Here is a 20,060-nt window from a genome sequence, read left to right as displayed (position 1 = left end):
CACTGTGCTGGCTGTGTGCATCATGAGACATGAGTCAGAGAACAGCAGCGTGCCAAGAGCCTACGTGATCCAACTAAGAGGAGCAAGTTGCCTTTCCCTTGCAGCCACAGGAGTGATCAGCCAGTGTGATGCTGTTAGGAAGAAAGCCAAGCAATTAAAAAACAAAAAAAAGGCAATTAGCTCTTTCTCTCCCTCCAGATCCTAGGAGATTATGGGAAATGCACAGATTACCCCTTGTGCTGTCTCTAACAGCTTCCTACTTACTGCTTTCCCTCCATGGGACTTGGGCAGAAAGTGGAGAAAGGGAAGCTGAAGGGAGAATCTCGTATACAGGGACTACTCTCCTCATCCAAAACTCTTTGCCCTCTCCCCACACATCACCATTTACTCCCAGGGTCTACCTGCATGTGGCTCAGGAGAAAGTAAAAACTCGCAGTTCTAGCTTCCCAATACTATAACCAGTGTGAAATGACAGCTGAGAATGCTCTGTCAAAGTCTTTATTGGGAAATGACTGTTTTAAAAAACTTTTGGGTTTTTAACCATCCTGTTTTGCTGCGACAAAATCATAGCACCTTGACAGTCCAAGAGCCTGCCAATAATACAATCTCTGCTTAGACTTCAGTGAACTGGAAACACACCAATCACAAGATCCAGCACTGTCACAAGATAAAGCATTTTAAATCCAAGTATTTAAATCTGCTGAAGTATCAGCTTATTCCAGTTATTGCTCTCATATCTTGAAGCCGATCACTAAAATTAAGGTGTTACTTTGGTGTCCCAATTGCCATATTTTGAAATGACAATGAACAATAAGGATAAGAAGTGAGTTTATTCACATACTCTTCCATTTGTAACTACAGCTTACAAGTTTGCTATGCTTTTTAATCCCCTTTGCATTACTGAGCAATTTGGGGTAACTAACGTTATCCACTGTCTCCCTTTCCTAGAGACACGCCAGTTGCAAGAAACCCAGAACACTTACCTGTCTGGAGAAGTGCACTTCCTAGTTCCTGGATACGTCAGAGCAGGTGGCAAGAACACGCTTTGCTGCTCTCTAATGAGGGCAGAAAAGCCAAAACAGCTTCACTCACATTGGGCAAGGAGAAAACACATAATGTCCCACAGAGCTTGCTGCTTACATTACCCACAAGGACTCCTTACAGTGCAGAAGCCCTTTTTCTTTGGCCAACATACCACCTCCAGCCATTCTTTAAATGGAACAAGATAAGTCTTAGCGGAACTTTCCGTTTATCACTGCAGATAAGAACACCGACTACAGAAAGTCCTGAGTAACTGTAAATTGAAACCAGTAAAAGGTACACCAGTTCTCCAGGGGCAGCTCCAGTGGTAACACACGCACCTGTTGAGCGCTGACAAGGTGCTCACACTACTCTGAAAGTGCTGCCCAAGTCTCCTGTGTGAGCCAGCTGCTCAGAACGCAGAGAACATGGTGGGCAAGAGGAAGGGGAGCAAACACACAAGGCTGATACGCTTTAAAAGCGGCTGATTCTTCATTAGCTTGCTTTTCTTGACTGTAAAGACATTGTTAAAAACTGGAAAGCACAAGCTGGAGCACCAAATACATGAATGGAACAACAGGGAAAGCAGAGGATAGTGCTGAAATGAATCACAATTTTGTATAATTATTATGTTAAGTTTTGATATTAAAAATACCAGAACAAGAGGTGGAATAACAAAAGGACAACAGACACTGGGTCCATGAAGCAGATGATGTGGATTCCCTGAACAAGTTCCTTGCCTCTGCATAAAGGATCAACAAATATGAGATGTGCTATTTGTTTCACAGAAGGAAAAAAAGTTACAGGAGTTTTGTACACAGGATGAAAATGTCTAGTCACAAGAAAACCAAACCTAGACCACAGAATTCAGAGCCAAAGCAGAATATTCCAGTCCACTAGGAGTTACCATATACAAAGCACAACACACAAGCTTGCAAATACAGTATGCACTGAATAACTTACACAGGGAATTCCACTCAGGACTTGTGATCTGCAAGTTTGTCTCAGGTGTAAGCACAATGGTGCTGGGAAATAGCAGGTTTCTTGTAGGCCACGAAAGAGCAATGCTTGAGATGGTTACATGAAAGATGGGGCTGTGCTGCTCTTCTACTTGCTGGCTGCAACGTGGTAGCTCTAGCACCAGGAGAGAGCACGATCTCTGGTAGCAACCCTGCTTCCAGGGGTCATAGAAGAAAGCTGTGAGTGCAATGGATTAACAGATTTTTTTCAAAGACATCAGGCTCCTCTTTGTCCTCTCATTCTCCTTACCACATTCTTCTTACCTGCACCCAATCTCTGCTGCTTTGTTTCAAATTTATTCCTTGATGAAGAGATGGTCTCTCAGCTGCTACAAGGCATACATGTCTCCCACTGGCAGCTACAGGCACAGAAGGAAAAATCACATGGGAGATCTGAACAAGCAGCAGGGGCTCTAGCATTCCGTTTTTATACTATCCTGTGTTAGGTTATACGATAAAAGCACCTCTGCACTCCTGCAAAGGAGCACAGAGAGACAATGGAAGGGAGAAGCCCAAATAACACCCCACTGGGATGCTCCCAGGGCCATCACCAGAGTCACCAGCCCATCAAAGGCCCATCTTTGCAAGTCCAGAGGAGCAGAGGGGCACAGTGGCAGGCAGGATGCCAAATTAGGGACTCCAGGGGAGGGACACCCTGTCCAGTTGCCTCCCAGGGCTGTCCCAGTACAGCTTTAGCCCCATTGTCCAGGCATGAAACCCATCTAGATGAGTCACTGGGAGCAACAATTTGGATCACTGTTCAGACTAAGGGGGTGTTGCTTCCCAGGAGTATGGGACACATTACAGGAGGGATGCAGTGAAGACTGTTTTGGAACTTCACAATCCAAATTAAAACAGTCAAAACTCAGTTGAAGACCTCCCACAAAAACCTAGACTACTACACACTGAGGCAGCAGCATTCTTAGGCAGTCAGAACTAAACTAGCACACAGGTCTGGAATGACAGATAACTGCATCTTTTTTTTGATGGAACATACAGTTACAGCAAGTAGCTCACTTAATGTTTAAGACACATTGTCTTCAGGCATATATCACAAGACCCATGCTTACCCAGACCAAACTCTCAGATAAACACTCAGTTTTTAAAAGCACAGATGTACTTATCCATATACTACTATGCTATGAAAGACATCTTTATTTCATTCCCAGAGGTGGTTCAAGTAGTTCATTCACCAGAGCTCTACAGACCTGTCATTAAAACAGAAGTAGTATTTGGAAACCATTTTGTTGTTTTCAATCAAACTGGAACACTGGTTTGTCACAACGTATTAGCATTTGCTTTCCAAACACAGCAACAGTGCATATTTCAACTCACAGGCAAGACTGCAAAACGATTCTAGAAAGTCATTTCTACCAGGTAGAGAAGTTTTCAGTAGTTCTGTGCTTTTGCTCTTTCAAAGCACCACAGCATGAGCTTTCTCTGTAGCCACGCAGCTACAGCAACCTTTCCCTCTCTCCTACCAGTGATGTGAAAACAATCCCTGAACTGGACACTGACCTGTAAGGATGACATGGGGAAAAACTGCCTTTGGACATCCTGAAGTGCATTATGTAGTTGAACAACCTGCAGTAGATCTTCATAACCTATAACTCATTTCAATATACAATGCAAAAAATGTGACAAGTGCCTCTCCCATTTCCATATATTATATTTCAGGAAATGATCAGTTAGAAACAGCAAGCTATGTAAACTTTACAGGTTGAGAACACATTTTCACAGTGCATCACGTACTGTTCCTAGGTTAAGACACCAAACCTATTATGAATGCCACTGATAGTCCTGAGTGCATTTTGAACTACATTCCAGCAGTCATTTAAATCACCATCTATACATCTAGATGTAAGGAGGATCAACCCTACAATACTATTGATACAGAAATTCCACATCATAGTACTAAATATTTTTAAGATGTATATGAAATCGATGCTGTTTTCATTTCACACAGAAACATGGGACTATCATTAAAGAAATTCCCCAACCTTATCAGTTGATTTATTTTAATTTTATTATAAAATAAATACAAACCAAAGCAATTTTACAGAAATATAAAAATAAGTCTAGTACTAAGTCAACAGGGTCTGCCTAGAAATTTTAGAATAGTACCAATACACAAGTCATTTTCAGAGACAGGAAAAAGTACAACAAGGACCTTAACGATGCCTTGTAATCAAGGTGGTACAGAGGAATCTGAAAGACCAGATATTCTCAGGTAGACGGGACTGTGCTTATTCACAAATTTCTTCAGCATCCGAAACCTTTTCACCTGAGTTTTGCAGCCTTGGTGTGATACGTATTTAAAGTACTTGCAATCTAAAGAAAAAAAAAAAGCATTATAAGTTATACCATGATACAAACAAATATAAAATGCTTTCATTCTTTAAATAACATGCAAACATCTAAGAAGGTTCTCAGTAATGAAAGGTAATAAGATAATTCAAGACATTCGAGACAAAACTGCAGAAATAAATGATCTATTCTCACTTGACCCATAAAAAATTCTACATGTATGTAACTGTCTGCTGTGTCTCGCAAAACTATTTTTTTCTCTTTTGTTTTTTCTCTTCAAATAGATCAGAAAATAAAATTTCAAGAGTGTAAAGCAGTATTGATCTAATAATTAACTTGTTGTATTGGATGAGGACAACAGAGGCTCATATTGACACCAAGAGGCATAGAAACTTTATTAAAGAAAATTAGATCTCAATTTTATTAGTCATCTAGAAACAAAAGTTTGCAGACATTGGATAACATATTAATGAAAGGAAAAAAGATTTTCAGTATGAGAAATTGTTTTATAAAGTCCAGAAGATAAAGTAACAGAGAAGCGGACAACAAGCAAGTTGCCTATCAACCAGAAGTCCAAACTGTTGTATGAACCACAGTCCCCCCACTATATTCTCAATTTTAATAGCTGCTTCTTGGTCTGATACTCCACTTAGTTTTGGCAGCATTTCAAAGAATGCTACTAAAGAGGTCACCATCTTCACTTTCTTACTGAACTGCTGATGGTTTTCACTCAGGAGTGCCCCCTCCACCTCTTTCCTACATTACAACACCCCCACGGTCCTTAAGGACCAGCTGCTCTTCAGTATTTGCTGAGACACCGCCTAGGCTGGCACCCAGCAAGCAAACTCTCCACAGTCCTTATAACACTCACTCACGAGCGTGTTGTGTATTTTTGAAATTGTGGTTTGAAGGTTAAACAAGAAAAATAGTATTGTGACTGCTCAACAAGGCCAGATAAAACAGAATTCTAAACCGGTATAAGACAAGTTACGTAAAATATGCCTCACTGCCAAATATCAAACCAATGTAAACATTTTTTCTCATGTTCAGCTTCAAAGACAACAATCTTTCCTAGAATAAAGAAAATGCTTTTCTTCCAAGGAGTAGATCACCTGCATCCCATTACATTAGGGCTAGAAACAAGACTTCATTTCTGTTCTATGTAGTGAAAAGGAAAGAACATTTAGTATTACCCTTTCCCAGTAAGATTCCAGCCACCAGAGCTTTTTCATATGAAAGGCTTTCATTTTCCTGCCAATTCCTTTTTGCCAAGTAACGGCTAAAATGGAAGGCTGGCCACCAGTCCCTTCTGGAGTTCCACTCTTGCTTGATCCAGTCAAGATGCTTCTCAGAGCTGGAAAAAGGTAAAACAAGTTACAGAAAAGCTTAAATTGGATTAAAAGATTATTAGGAGGCACCGAATTTTATAATCAGCTTGCTACGAGTCCCATAAATTTCTAGGATAGAAACATTGGCTTTTACACTGCAGACTGAAGCACTAATCTAAACAGAAATAACCTTTTATTTTTTTTAATCCCTGGCAACACTAGCGAGGCTGGAGGTAAACTCTAGCAGTCTTATTTAGACTTTGCAATAACACAGATTATGGTGTGAAATGAAGCAAGCCTTTGACTTGTGTGCCAGTTTGTCAACAGTAATAAGAAAGTTCCTTCAAGTTCGTCAATAAATTAGTAGCATGACGGGGTTGGTTTGTTTTTAGAAAAGGTTTGTGTCACTCTGTGCATATTTAAAGACTAACTTATCCCAAAAACTTATCCAAATAACTCTTATGTAATAAAGGCCTTAAACCAAGTGTTTCAGAAATAGAAACTACCTACAACAGTGAAGTGATATTCCCATAAAATGACCAAGATGCACAGTATATTTCAAAATACTCTGAAGCTGTGTCTTCGAATACAAAAATGCAGGCAAAGTTAAGAGTATCATAGCATTTTTACTATCTCTATACAAAAACACTCCTAGCTTTAATCCACTTGTTTCTGGACCTTAACAGCAGATGCTGTACAGGTGGAGGTGGCAATAAAACAGCAAAACAGGTCAAATTAAGTACCGAATTAATTTACTGTAAATATATAGGGCTTAAAAAACACAACACCCTGTTTGTTGGGCAAAATAAAGTCTCAACATTGGAGGCCTTCTGGGCACAGACTGCCTGAGATGGCATCTGTGAAATCAGAGGCCATGTCTGCCAGTGCTGGTGTGGACTCATTAATCCCCAGGCGTGTTGGCTCAGCTTTTAAGAACACACTGGCTGCATTCTGGAACAGTTACAGACACCACGAAACAAACCAGTCTGTACAATACCAGTCATGCTCCTATTGTAACCCAGCAATTCTCAAACCAGCTTCAAATAGTGCACATGTAGTAACAGAGCAGAAGACCCAACAACTTCTTGTTGCTGTTTTTTCTCCAAAAAGAGGGAGATTAGTGATGACCACCAAATGCTACTCAAATATCTGAATAACTCTTCCTGCATAAGCACATAACCTGGTAAAAAAACAACCAACCAAAAAAACAACACTGAACTTTTTTTTCAGGCAATGATAATACTGGAAATTTGTGATTATCCTCAATAATATCTTCTTTCCTCCCAACAAAAGCACACTGCAGTCAAGCACCATCACAGAACTTGGGGCAGCATGGAAGACAAAGGCTAGAGAGCATCACTTTATCAATGGCCCAGAGGTAGAGACTTGACACACATTTGTTTTCAGTACATAGTATCAGAGACATCACACTTACATTGCAATTTGTTTCACCTGTTTTGCCAAACAGCTCCATGCTTTTACATTTTCCTTCCAGCCAGCATAATCCAAGGCTGCGAAAATAACTTTTAGCCCCAGTCGACGTTTTTTTCTTTTCTCTGCAAGAAAATTAGGCTGATTAATGAATTAAACAGGTCAGGCTGCCCTCAGTAGTAAGCAGAAGGCACACACAGGACCACTCATTAACCTCACACTGCCTTGCTTATGGTGGTTGCTGTTGCCAAAGCTCACTAATCAGTGCTTCCCATGAGCACTGCTGTTCAATGTGTTCTTCCCATGGGAAGGGAACACAGCGCCTCTGGAACATTTCAAATCCTGAGACGCCACCAAAAAAATACCAAAATAAAATCTGGGACTGATATGAATAAAACAGACATTTCACAACAGCAGTTCTGTACCAGCAGAGTTATTAAAACAACACAGCAGGTAAATGTGGGAAAATGTACATTCATCAGTATAAATTTCTTCAAAAATCAGATTGTCCTCAATAATAAGAAAAAGTTAGCAAACGTGTTATGCACGACAGAAAAGGGGAGGTTTCAGCCAGGAGGTTGTTTTTCCCCCTCCCAAAGAGGAAATGCAAAGAGAGAACAATCTTGATTGAAGGACATTTCACCAAGCTGCTGGTTTGCTGGAACATACCAGATCACAAGAAGACAGCCTGAAATGCAACTGATCAGCATGAAAAAGTCTCCAAATCAGAAGAAGAGGGAGATTTTGTTCTTTGATCAATAACAATGAATGAAAACATAGATCCATCTGAAATCCTCCAGGAGAGAAAGAATAAATAAATGAGATGCAAAAAATGGAATGGAGACTCTGGATTTCACAGCAGGATACCTCAAAAAAAAAAAAATACTTCTAGTTATTTTTGAGATCCTATCTTTGCCTTACAACAGTTTGCTTTAAAATGAGAAAGGCATTTGTTTACAGAAGTTGGTAAATGCCTGGTCACACAACTAACTTAAAGGCTCCCGTGACTGGAAAGTTGAGGTTTGGGTGGTGGTTGGTTTTTTGTTGTTTGTTTGTTTGTTCTGAGGGGTGTTTTATTTTTAACAAGCAAATCTACTTTGAAAAGCAGAAAGAAGTCTGCAGAATAATTTCAGAATGTTATTCTAGATTAACATAAAGGCAAAGAGGAAAGATATTTAAAGACTTACTTGATTTTTGAAGCATGGTATTAAATTCTATCATTAGTTCATGAGAAGGAACACTATCATGTAAGATCTGAAAAACAAAAATAAAAATAAAATCACAAAACCTAGATACATTATCTTAATATGAAAACTTTCGAAGACTTCTACCCGACCAAGAGAAGTACAGTCTTCAGAATTTGGGTGTTTTAGTTCAGAAAATTAAGCAATCTGGTACCTTAGTGCCTTGATATAAAGAATGAATATTTAGGTCCATTTTGCATACCTGTGACACAATGGATGAAGTATGTTGCTAGCTGCTGAAAAACACTGCATACAACATTCTCAAGAAACAGCCCAAATCCATATCCAGTGTCCCCTATTTTAGACAGCAACATCATATCCTTTCTAGGCTAGTTCTAGGTCTCCTGTCCACTTCTCTGTGCATTGGATCACAGTTTCTGGACTGAACAGATCAGCTCTCTGATTTGTCAGGATCTTGTAAGAGACTAACATATAAAAGCACTGAGAAGACGGAACTGTATACATTTACACTACAGTTTAAAAGTCTAAACCTTATGAAGCTGTTCAAAAACATCTGCCCTAACAAAAGCACATTAGTGCCATCAAGTGGTAAAACAAATAGCAAAGCAGTGTTTGCAAGAAGCTGCCAAGCTCAATGAGCAAGGGCAAGGAAAGCAGTAATTTAGAAGCAACTATACAGAAGCTTAATACAGCAAGACCTTGTATGCCAACAACTAGCAGAAATTAACTCCTATTTTAGCTTAAATGCTCAGCTCATTGAAAACAAGCAGCAAAACTAACTGCTAGGCATGATCAATATGTGAAAGAGCAAGAATCTAATGATTTCTTCAATATTGTAAAGATTAAACTGTAACAGAAATCAAATGCATGTTATGTACAAGACTGCTGATAACAGACTTTGGGAGCCAAGTAAACACATTTTCTCAGCTTGTTTGCTGACCTAAAGAAGTTATACAAGGTATCAGCTAAAGGCAAAACAAAGACTTTAATTCAAAGCCACTAAAGGATCCTGTTTGCTCCACCCATTAACTTTCCTCTAACTCTCTGCTTCCCACAAAGAATAAGTCAAATAACGTAACAGGAGTTTGACTGAACCAAACTGTCAGATCACCATGCAACATGAATGACTGCAGACTGTATCTACTATAGAACATGTACCTTGAGTGCAGATACGAGTAATTTCTTCGATTCACCCTGTCTCTTCAGGAACTGGTAGAGGTAAACATGAGCGTTGGGATTAGCAGGGAACTTGGAGTTGTAGGCATATTCATTTAATACTTGGCGGGCTTCATCATGGTCCCCATAGAACTCCAACAACTAGGAGAAGTTCAGTCTGTTGTTAGTTTGCCACATATTAGTAATCATACTCTTACAACTGATTTTAAACTGCCACAGAACTACCCAATAGCACAGTGTGTATCTAAGGGTGCTGCATATAAGACTAACACCAGTATATTTTCATTTTACTGGCTACACTCTTATCACAGATAGACCAAAATTCACCCATAGAAGCCACTACAGGAGCAAACTGCTTTAACACTTATTTAATTGTCCAAGAATTACCAGCACTTGTGCACTGGCAAGAGGCACCAAAGCAGCTTGCCACATCTTTAAAGAGACAACATTATGAGAGAACTTGGCAGCTGTCAGCACCAAGCAAAATTCCAGAAGATAGGCCTAGAGAAGTCAGGGCTTACAAGCATTTACAAAATGTAAACAATTTCAAATAAGTTTTAATATTAACTTTATTTCTTCATTACAAATCCTAAGCAGATATTTAAATCAAAAACCTTATTAATGTTTATAAATATATAAAGGGTGAGTGCCACGAGGATGGAGTCAGGCTCTTCTCAGTGGCAAACAATGATAGGACAAGGGGCAATGGGATCAAGCTGGAACACAAGAGGTTCCACTTAAATTTGAGAAAGAACTTCTTCTCAGTGAGGGTAACAGAGCACTGGAACAGGTTACCCAGGGAGGTTGTGGAGTCTCCTTCCCTGGAGACATTCAAAGCCCGCCTGGACACATTCCTGTGCGACCTCACCTAGGCGTTCCTGCTCCAGCAGGGGGATTGGACTAGATGATCTTTTGAGGTCCCTTCCAACCCCAAACATACTGTGATACTGTGATACTGTGAAAAAAAACCCAACCAACACCACAGAGGAACTGCATGTTTGCTGTCTTTTAGTGCATCCAGAAAACCACTGCCCTGCCAAAAAGAGAGAATGTGATTTCAGGAATTTAAACAAAGCAGCTGTGCTCTGATTTCTGTACTAGTCCCATGAAAACAAAATATGCAAGCTGTTTGTCTATTTCTTTTTCTTGGCAATGCACAGATAAAGTCTTTTTTTTACCCTGTGCAGGCTCTGCAGTTCTACCAGGAGATACCAGTGAGATACACACACAGATGTGTTGCCTTTAAAATACTTTGTTGTCACCCACATACATATAAAAAAGGCTGCTGACAGAGATCTTAGTGAAAAGTAGACAGGGAAACACAAAAGGAAGATATCTGTAAAACATGTCCTTACATCCACATAGCATTTCACAAAGGGATCCCAGACTCCAGGTATTTTAATAACCTCCTTTAAGTTCACTGCTGCCTTCCGAAAGCAACTGTGCATTTCCTGTTCAACAGACAGGTCTTCAAATCCATCCTGACCTGCCAAAACAGGAAAGAATGCCACAAAGTTAGCTTTGCTAATCAAAAGAGATCTTGAAGTGGTGCATGTAAGAGATAATCACATTTTGCTAAGCAAGGATTCCAGTCAGAGAGCTTTTACAAAAGAAGCCTCAGTTTCCTCAGTATTGGCACAAGACATTTTCACTGCTCTTCATTCAAATTTATTATCAACCAATTTCAACTCATGGGGCATGGCTGGCAATATCCAAAGACAAGATGCTACCAGCACAAGGTCAATAAACCCAATTCAACACTTAGTTTTCATAGAAACAAGTACAGATCCAATGTAACTGATAATGCACAGCCAGCAGGTATATACACACAAGTAGCAACTTTCTATAGATATATTTATATAAATTATATACAAAAATATATCTCAATACAATTTTATTATGTATCTCATATATATATAGCACCTATCACCATATTGATAAACACTCTTTGGAACCACTCTGACAGTTCTTCAAAGAAACTGAAATTCAAACACAAGCATTAGGGGTTTTTGCTAGCACTCAAAATTCTAGCAGCAGTCCACCACTTATGCACCTATAAAGAAGCCACTGCTATAGATGAATAACTTCCTTTGATCATTGTTTTAGGTGATGCTGTCTGGATATAAAAAATGTGACTCAGGGGAAAAAGAAACTTCAGAAGAGCATTTTGGGACATTTCAGACAAGCGCAGGTCAGAGTGCCATTTTGGTAGCACCATGATTGCTAAAATGGAATTACGTACCATCCATAACATCACATTTTGAAGTCTAACGTTTCCCTCTGATGCCACCATATGCACATAAAGGCAGAGGAGCAACATGCATGGAAAAGGTGTCACTGCAAACCATGTTATCTGCATGAGCAAGCTGAAGTTGATAGCTTAATACAAAACACCACAAGGACTTACCGTGCTCCAGCAGGATGTGCTTCTGCTTGGCCCAGCTACAGTAGTCCAGCAGTCCCCTGTAAGCCTCAATCAGTTTCATTTCTTTATCCTGCACACTTGTTTGTTCCCCGTGCCTCCAGCTTTCTGCCAGGGACAGGGTTTGGTAAGCTTCATCTATTAGTCCATTACAAAGGAGGTGAAAGACGTGCTCTAAACAAACCTGCAATTCAAACAGTCCACATCACAGCATTTTTCATCATATGTGGAGAGAATCTCAGCCATACTTCTACACAGATGTGCAAGAAAAGAAGAGACTCACTACTGATGTGCACATAAAATATTGCAAACACAGTCAAGTATTTTAATTAAAAGAGCACTTTACACATATTCTTTTATCCAAACAAAGAATTTTGGAGAAAAATGCAAAAATGAGAGAATATAAGTGTCATTGGGGGCAGGGAGATGAGCCAAGAACCTAAGGGATTTTTCCTGTCTGAAGATGCTGGACAAACATTAGTTATCAAAAGCATGTCTGATATACAAAGATGTATCCCTGGGAAGAGAAAAGGGCTGAAACTCTTCAAATCTGTGGAGCAGAAAGTCACCCACCAGGTGTTAGACACTCAGTGGTACTTATCAAGGCAGCAGAAAGCAGCTGCCTCAAAAATCTGCTTGTCATTAAGAAGTGCTGTACCTACGAAAGAAGGTCCAGAAATGACCTGAGGAAATCCAGTTGGGTTACTTGCTGATTTTTCATTTGGCTAGCCAAGTGCAGAACACCTGAAAGAGGGATGCCCTACTGTAGAGAACTTCTGTTGAAGGCCTTGAAAAAATACAACAGAATGGGACAGAAACATCACCTCAAGTGAGGAACAGTCAAGGAAACCTAACAATGTAGGTTTGAATGAGCCACCACAGCAAAAAAGCTACAGCTGGGAGACAGATGAGCCCACAGTAGGCAGCCTACTGTTTTATATATAGATTAGCTCCTTGAAAAGTGAACTGGTACCAATGGCAAAATTTAAGTACAACAGTTCAGTCAGGAGCATGGTGGCCAAATTATGGACTGGAAACAAAAATTAGCAAGTATTAACATGTAATTAGATGTCACTGGAGCACACACGAAAGAATTTCACTGTTTCAAATCAGAAGAATAATGAAAGGATCTAGGTACTTCTAAGGACTGACAATAACACATCTGTGATAAAATAAATAGTCCAGATAAGATATGGTCAGGTATAGAATGACTCTTAAATTATAATGCAATTGGTAACTCAGATGTATTAGCTTTTTTGACACTATTGTCAATACATTTAAAGAGAGACAGAGACTCAGAAACTACTACTTGAGTGTTGAGGTGAACATGTGGAAAATCATCAAGACTGCATAACTACACTCACCTTCAAATACCTTTTTATTGCTAAAGTTTTCATCTGTTCTATGAAAGAGCTGAACTCCTTCACACCATTGTGGGAATGGTGCCACAGGATTTCAGATCCTATTCTCCAAATAATCTATTAATGGGGAGAAAGATTAAAAGTAGTATTAAAAATGGGAACAGACACCATATATACAGTCTCAGCAAACGTGTAGTTACTGTAGCATATGAATAAAATGTACATCTGAATTGCAAATAGAAAATGAATACTAAGTGTTGTATACCGCTATAGTCATCTAGATATTCCTCTAGCTGTATTTTTAGAGTTGTTCAGTGAGTGCTTCTCAATTGCCCATTACAAATGCAGCACTTCAGCAAAGCTTATGAAAACTGCATCTGTCAGAAGGCTCCCTCTCCTGTTACTGAAAACAGGATGTTTCCAAGTTACTGAAAATTTACGTTTTCCTTTGATGTTTCCACTGAGACGTAAGGTATACACCATTCTTTGAACTTAGCAGTAAAGATTATTTCCAGTTCGACGTAGCTTCCCATCTACATGCACCTGTTTTCAATGTCTGCCTACAGAACGTCACCAAATATTCCAGCAGGGTAGATACATTCAAGGACACTACTTTATTTAATTAACAACTCTGATTCCTTCCTTCCTCCTCTCTCAGTACCTGCCAGGAGTTTCGTAAGTACTGGAGAAGCTGGTAAAGGCTTAAATAAGTCACTAACTTTCAAATAGGTGGCAGTGGCAAACTGCTTTTCCACTTTAGAAGACTACATTAAGATGACTTTTCATAGATTTGTTCCTGATGGATGAACTTATGCCAAGGCAAGTTTTCATCTGTTGTGTCAAGAGCCTATTAAAAAAATAAAGTAAAAAAACACCACCACAAAAGCAACCCTCAAACCCAGAGAACTTTTCAGGAGCACTGCACTCCATCAGGAAACACATCAGACAGTGCTGCAGATTCTCAACACTCTGAAAGTGAGATATCAGCAAAATTCAAGCTCCAGGAAGACTGGTTAAACCCCCAGCAGAGGCATGCCTGTGCACAGGCAGACTTTTGGTGAGTAACTGGACAGCATGCTTTCTTGAGCATTACCAGTGAAGAGGTCTGGTGTACTTTCTGCAGCCTGCCATCCAAGAGTTTCTACATTAGCATCTCAATAGTTTCTTATTTGGTTTTGGAAGCTTCAATGTCTTTTTTGTTTCTAAAGAAAATAGTTTGCTTTCTTAACGTTGTCTAACTTTTAAGGTCTAAACCTGTGATACTTGCTTTAAAATTAAAAAAAATATGTCTAGCCTATGATTAGTTCACTAAGACAAATGTTGGTAATGAAGTATTACACATGCTGCTTGCAAGTATTTTTTCAACTGCGAAAGAACTCTGATAAGGGACACCGGCTTACCTCTGATGGACCCATGTATTCTCTAGAAAAGTCTTTTTCTAGTGCCTCAATATAGAAGGTCAGAAATTCTGCAGCCCTTTTCCACTGCTTTTGTAGCATGGCATCATGAATGTAATTTAAACATGCTTCCTTGCTCTTCTGGAAGTTTAATTTGTGTTCATGGGAAGATGCTAAAGAAACAAGCAAACAAACAAAAAGCCAATGAATCTCACAACTGTCACAGCACTTATTAAGGTAACAATGTGCCTACCACTTCAGTGTCTCTCTCATATGATCCTTCCCAAACGCTACAGAAAGTCATCTTAAAACTACATGGCTCTCAAAATAAATGCACCTGTTAGTCTGCAGGGAAGCAAAAGCTGGAAATATAACAACATGAAATGACATTTTCCACAAGCAGCACACAGCTGCAGACACTGGAAACAGTGAAGAGCCAATTATTGCACACCACTGCTCTACCAGAACTAGAAGACCACGGTACTTTGATAACTTCACAGTAGGTTTTGTTTTATTTTGGGGGACCACCCTCTTCCCTTACTAACCACCATCTAAGTTTGTGACTCTGCTGTGCTGAAGATTTGCATATACGTATACAAACAGGCCATTCCAGTACCAAAGGCTACACAATTCCCCCTAAGAACACAAAAGATACATGTAGATAATTAGTCTTTTTTTTGAGCACAAGACTGGAAGGACACCACTTACTTTTTACATTTAAAAAATCCTCTAAGAGCACAAAACTGAATCCCCATTTCTATACCTGTTTAAAAATCACGGCTACATGCTATCTGCATGCCATGGTCTAATGTGCCCCTATCACAACATTCAAGCCACAAGAGCCTTCTGCAAAGGGCATGCAGAGCTCACCAAACCTCCTCCTACCTGGATGCTATAAGCACAGGATTAACCCAGAGGCTTGGAGCAGTTTTATTACAGTGCAATCTACAAAATTACACCCACCCAACCAACCTATCTAAACCTATGCATATATGATCTAGTCTTCACAGCTACTTCTAAACATGTCTCCTATGAGGACAGGCTGAGAGAGTTGGGGAAATGTTTTACAATACGGGTGGTGAAACACTGGCCCAGGTTGCCCAGAGAGGTGGCAGACGCCCCATCCCTGGGGACATACCAGGCGAGGCTGGACCCGGTTCTAAGCAACCTGATCTGGTTGAAGATGTCCCTGCTCATTGAAGGGGGTTGGACTGGATGAGCTTTGAAGGTCCCTTCCAACCCAAAATTTCTACGATTCCACATACTAAGAAAATAAAACCCACAGTGAACACAAGATTAGGTACACCAAGGACCTACTGCAGGTAAACCCTACCACACAAGTCGCGGACAAGTCACCCGATATGGACAGAGCGGATGTGAAGTGTTTGACGACAAAGCTATTCTAAAGCAAAGAACTTCTCCAGAGGTTTCGCGGTCACCCACACCCACCTCACCAGCCCCCCTTCACGAGTAGCGCCCAGCGCTGAGGGCACCAGGAACACCAATCGCCGCCTCGGCGGGGAACCGGCGGCCAACCGCGGGGGTAGAACGGGGCAGGGGGCGGCCTTCCTCCCTCAGGGCCCGAGCCGGGGGCAGGAGGACGGCGGAGCGCGGGGCAGCGGCGCCCTTACCCGGTCGGCAGAAGCTGGGCGGCAGGCAGGGCAGGCGCAGGGGCGGCAGCACGTCGCTCCCCGCCTGCCCGGCGCGGTTCTTCACCGCCTCCTCCTGCAGGAGGCTGTCCATGGCGCCGCGGGCAGCCCAGCACTAACGGCGCCTCACCGCTATCCTTGATCCTATAGGGCGACCTCGCTGCGGGGAGACCCTCCCGAACCTCCGTCCGCTCCAAGCCGACTTAGCCAAGCCAAGCCCAGCTCCAGCAGCCGGTAACAGACGCGGCCAAGCGTGAGCTGTCTAGCAGCAATCACCCTCTCCCGCTGGCACACGGTCAGGCACACAGTGCTCATGCGCCATCAGCGCGGCGCTCCGGGGAAGCACATGCGCCCTCAGGAACATGGCGCCACTACCGCCAGGAGCGAAGGGCGGGGGAGGAGAGAAACGCTCTTCCGCATGCGCGCTAGGGAGCCAGGCAGCGCCGTCGCCATGTTGGAAGAGGGACTTTGGCTACCGCCCGCCTGCGCGGTGAAGAAGTGGGAGGGAGGGGTGGTTGCCTGTAGGGGCTTGCGTCTGCGCTGCTTTCGTTCTTAAAAAAGGCGTCGTTCGCCTTCGGTGGTCTGCGCCGCTTTGTCCGGGGGTTGGGCAGAACAGAACGCGGTGCAGGCCTCGGGGGAGCCCCTAGGCGCCAGCTGCCGTTCACCCGGGCCTGCCAGGGGCTGTCAGGCTGGGCGATGAACCGAGTGGCTGGCAAAGCTGGGCTCGCCTCTATCCCGCATAAATGCGGAATTAGTAGAGAATAGGGACCTGTCCGCAGCAGCCTGCCTGGGAGCCGGCTCCTAGGCCTGTGCAGCTGCTGTGGGTGAGGGGAGCTGGCTGTGCTCTGCCTGGGGAAGCAGGGAGGTGAGAAACGCTCGCACAGGGTGAAGCAGGAGGGGTGAGGAGCAACGTGGGAGGCCAGCTGAGTGTCCTCTGTAGGATGGCAGGGAGCTGGTAATTCTACACACACCACAACTGAAGCATTGCTAGAACTGTGATTAGTGCAATGGTTACTCTAAAAGTGATAGTTAACTAGATCCTGTTGTCGCTTTTTCCATTGGCTGTGTTGGTACTTTTCTCTCAGGCAGAGAGAGTTGGGGTTGTTCAGCCTGGAGAAGAGAAGGCTCTGGGGAGACCTTATTGCAGCCTTTTAGTGCATAAAAGGGGCTAATAAGAAAGACTTTTTAGCAGGACCTGTTGTGACAGGACAAGGGGTGATGGTTTTAAACTAAAAGAGGGGAGATTCAGGCTAGACATGAGGAAGAAATGTTTTACAATGAGAGTGGTGAAACACTGGCCCAGGTTGCCCAGAGAGGTGGCAGATGCCCCATCCCTGGAGACATTCCAGGCCAGGCTGGATGGGGCTCTGAGCAACCTGATCTGGGTGAAGATGTCCCTGCTCATTGCAGGGGATTTGTACTAGATGACTTTGAAGGTCTATTCCAACCCAAACTGTTCTATGATTCTGTTAGTTTGTAATTTAGAGCATCATGTCTACAGAAGAAAAGGATTCAGAATCAAAATTTTGTATATTGTAGAGCAATAATACTGCCTGTGCTCCCACAGAGTGTACCCTGATTCTAGAAATCTGTCTGCCTCAACTACAGAATCTGATTTGTACACATTTGTGCTGGAACTTGTTTATTTAAATTACTTTTGACAGCTGACTTTGCCACAGAGTGTTTTGGTATGTCTAAAGTCCAGTTTTCTGAATAAGAATTTACAGAGTTTTCTTCAGAACGGATCTGCCATGTGAAGGTAAATAATAAACTGGCTCAGATTAAAGATTCATGTAATCCAGTATCCTGCTTCAGCTGTGATCAATAATGAGTCTCATGGGAATAGCACAAGGGAGAACAGTTGTTTTTAGCATCTAAACATTTAACCTCAGTATCACACCTTAATATGACATTTAATAAATCTAAGCAGGGATAACAGAAGTCTTTTTTTTTTTTTAATTCTGTGCTCTTCCAATGTATGACCAGCATTTCACTTCACAAATATTCTATAATATTAATTGACAGCTTACCTGACTATCTTGACAATAAACTGTTATAAAACACCACTTCTTTAACAGTGTAATCTTCTTTGTCCTTTATAGTTAGTACCTTGTATGAGTGTCTTAATTGATCTTTGGTGTTCACCAAGTGTGGTGTCACTTCCTGAAACATTTCTGATCTTTTGTTCTATCAGTACCTTAATTTCACTATCCAGTTTACCCCTCTTTATTTCTTAAAGTTCTCATGCTTGCTTAGAAGCATTTAGCTTGTTATTTTTATCTTCTTGTCACAGGTCAGTGAGAGTCTTTGCTGATTCTTATGTAAACTTAGCCAACTGATCTTGTTAATGGGTATGAGTTACTTTAGGAGATGCTTTAGTGCAGTAGAGACAGGAGAAACACTGTACCTGTAGACACATACTCAATGTCAGATTCCTCACATACAGCAGGACTACTCATAGCTAAACGCATCTGTTTCCAAGATTGGGATTGAGGACTGAAGGAAATTTTATCTGAAATATCTATTGGAAATGAACTACATGAAATATTTCTCTTTCATGCCACACACTGAGGAAAGCTTGGTATATTAATAAGTGGGTACTGAAATACTTGAAATTGTAGGGAATGCTGGACAGTTGCAGTGGCAAACTTGTCTGTACGTACCCACCGCGAGCCATTGTTATTGCACAACAGAAGCAATGACTTAAGCAAGAAGTATGTGATCTTGTTCCTCTTCACATCTTCCTTTTTGCCGCTGTCTTTATGATCACAGACAGTGTTACCTTTAATCTTGGTCTTTTAACGAAGATAAGCCTGATAACCTCATACCGATGGGAAATTGCCAGACAGCTCTGTCTTCACAAGCGGTTGGACCTAAGGATCAGGTTGGGTGTTAAGCCACAAGAAATGCTAATGTCAAGGGAAAAATGATTTGTCTTTCATTTGTACAGTAATCTTAAAACATGACTTGAATATATTTGCTTCCATATTGTAAATTGTGACAAAATTAACCTCTAAATTTTATCAGCCAATATCAGTGGTGGGAAATACGTATCACCTCATTTTACAGGACGTGAAATACAAAAATGTCAACAAAATTCAGGGGTCGGGCGGTTGTCGGCAACATTGTGTGCTACAGCTGTGATACTGCGCTGGGCCTGGAGAGTGTGTGTGGGCACTGGGTGGGTGAAATGATTGCATTCCTATAACAGGTGGATGTTTCCTTGGTCTCAGGATGGACCAGGCTGTAACAAATGGCAGGATGTCCAAGGCATCTTTGGCAAGGAGGTACCAAAGCTGTTCAGTGCATCACTAAGGAAGACACCTGTTTTTGTCATGGTGCTTTTTCATAAAGTGATTAAAATATTAAACCGCTTTAGATGGGGAATGAAAGTGAAATGCTTACATATTTTTCAGAGATTATGTAGCAGTAACTAAGCTTGGATCTCAGACCCTGTACGGTGGGGCCATAGAAATGAGAGTATGTAGAGCAAAAATCAATAATCATGAGGATATAGTAAGAACATGAGCAGTGCCTCTAATGCAATTAGCAGTGGTGATTGCAAACTTATGATGGGAGCTGGCAACAAGTGGAGCAGTAGGATCAACTGCTTCTGTCATAATTGCAGAACAAACTCCAAATAGCTGAAATTAAGAGTGCTTGTACATATATAATTTTAAAAGACTGTTAAGAAAAATGAAAACCAAACAAACAAAGACCCAACAAAACAAATCGAAGAAAACCA

General features: G+C 41.4%; 1 protein-coding gene across 1 annotated transcript; it reads right to left on the bottom strand.

Moving 5' to 3' along the window:
• Positions 1 to 4,047: 4,047 nt before the first annotated feature.
• TAF1A (TATA-box binding protein associated factor, RNA polymerase I subunit A) lies at positions 4,048 to 16,662 on the bottom strand. Its single transcript, XM_065834697.2, has 10 exons — positions 16,298 to 16,662; positions 14,670 to 14,839; positions 13,273 to 13,386; positions 11,894 to 12,092; positions 10,842 to 10,972; positions 9,469 to 9,627; positions 8,293 to 8,359; positions 7,110 to 7,230; positions 5,540 to 5,700; positions 4,048 to 4,370 (listed from the first exon to the last, which is right to left on the bottom strand). Exons 1-10 carry the CDS (start codon positions 16,407 to 16,409, stop codon positions 4,228 to 4,230), a joined length of 1,377 nt encoding a protein of 458 aa, XP_065690769.1. The 5' UTR covers positions 16,410 to 16,662; the 3' UTR covers positions 4,048 to 4,227.
• Positions 16,663 to 20,060: the final 3,398 nt, after the last annotated feature.

This window comes from Patagioenas fasciata, chromosome 3 (genome assembly GCF_037038585.1).
Source record: "Patagioenas fasciata isolate bPatFas1 chromosome 3, bPatFas1.hap1, whole genome shotgun sequence".
Taxonomy (NCBI): Eukaryota; Metazoa; Chordata; class Aves; order Columbiformes; family Columbidae; genus Patagioenas; species Patagioenas fasciata.
This window is presented reverse-complemented; position numbering and strand designations above follow the sequence as displayed.

What these genes read in the sequence shown, in the direction of transcription:
- TAF1A (XM_065834697.2), bottom strand. Translation starts at nt 16,409, where the DNA reads ATGGACAGCCTCCTGCAGGAGGAGGCGGTGAAGAACCGCGCCGGGCAG. An exon ending in GCCCAGCTTCTGCCGACCGG is followed by an intron (nt 14,840 to 16,297) that starts GTAAGGGCGCCG and finishes TTGTTTCTTTAG; the next exon opens with CATCTTCCCATGAACACAAA. An exon ending in TACTCGTATCTGCACTCAAG is followed by an intron (nt 8,360 to 9,468) that starts GTACATGTTCTA and finishes TTTGTTTTTCAG; the next exon opens with ATCTTACATGATAGTGTTCC.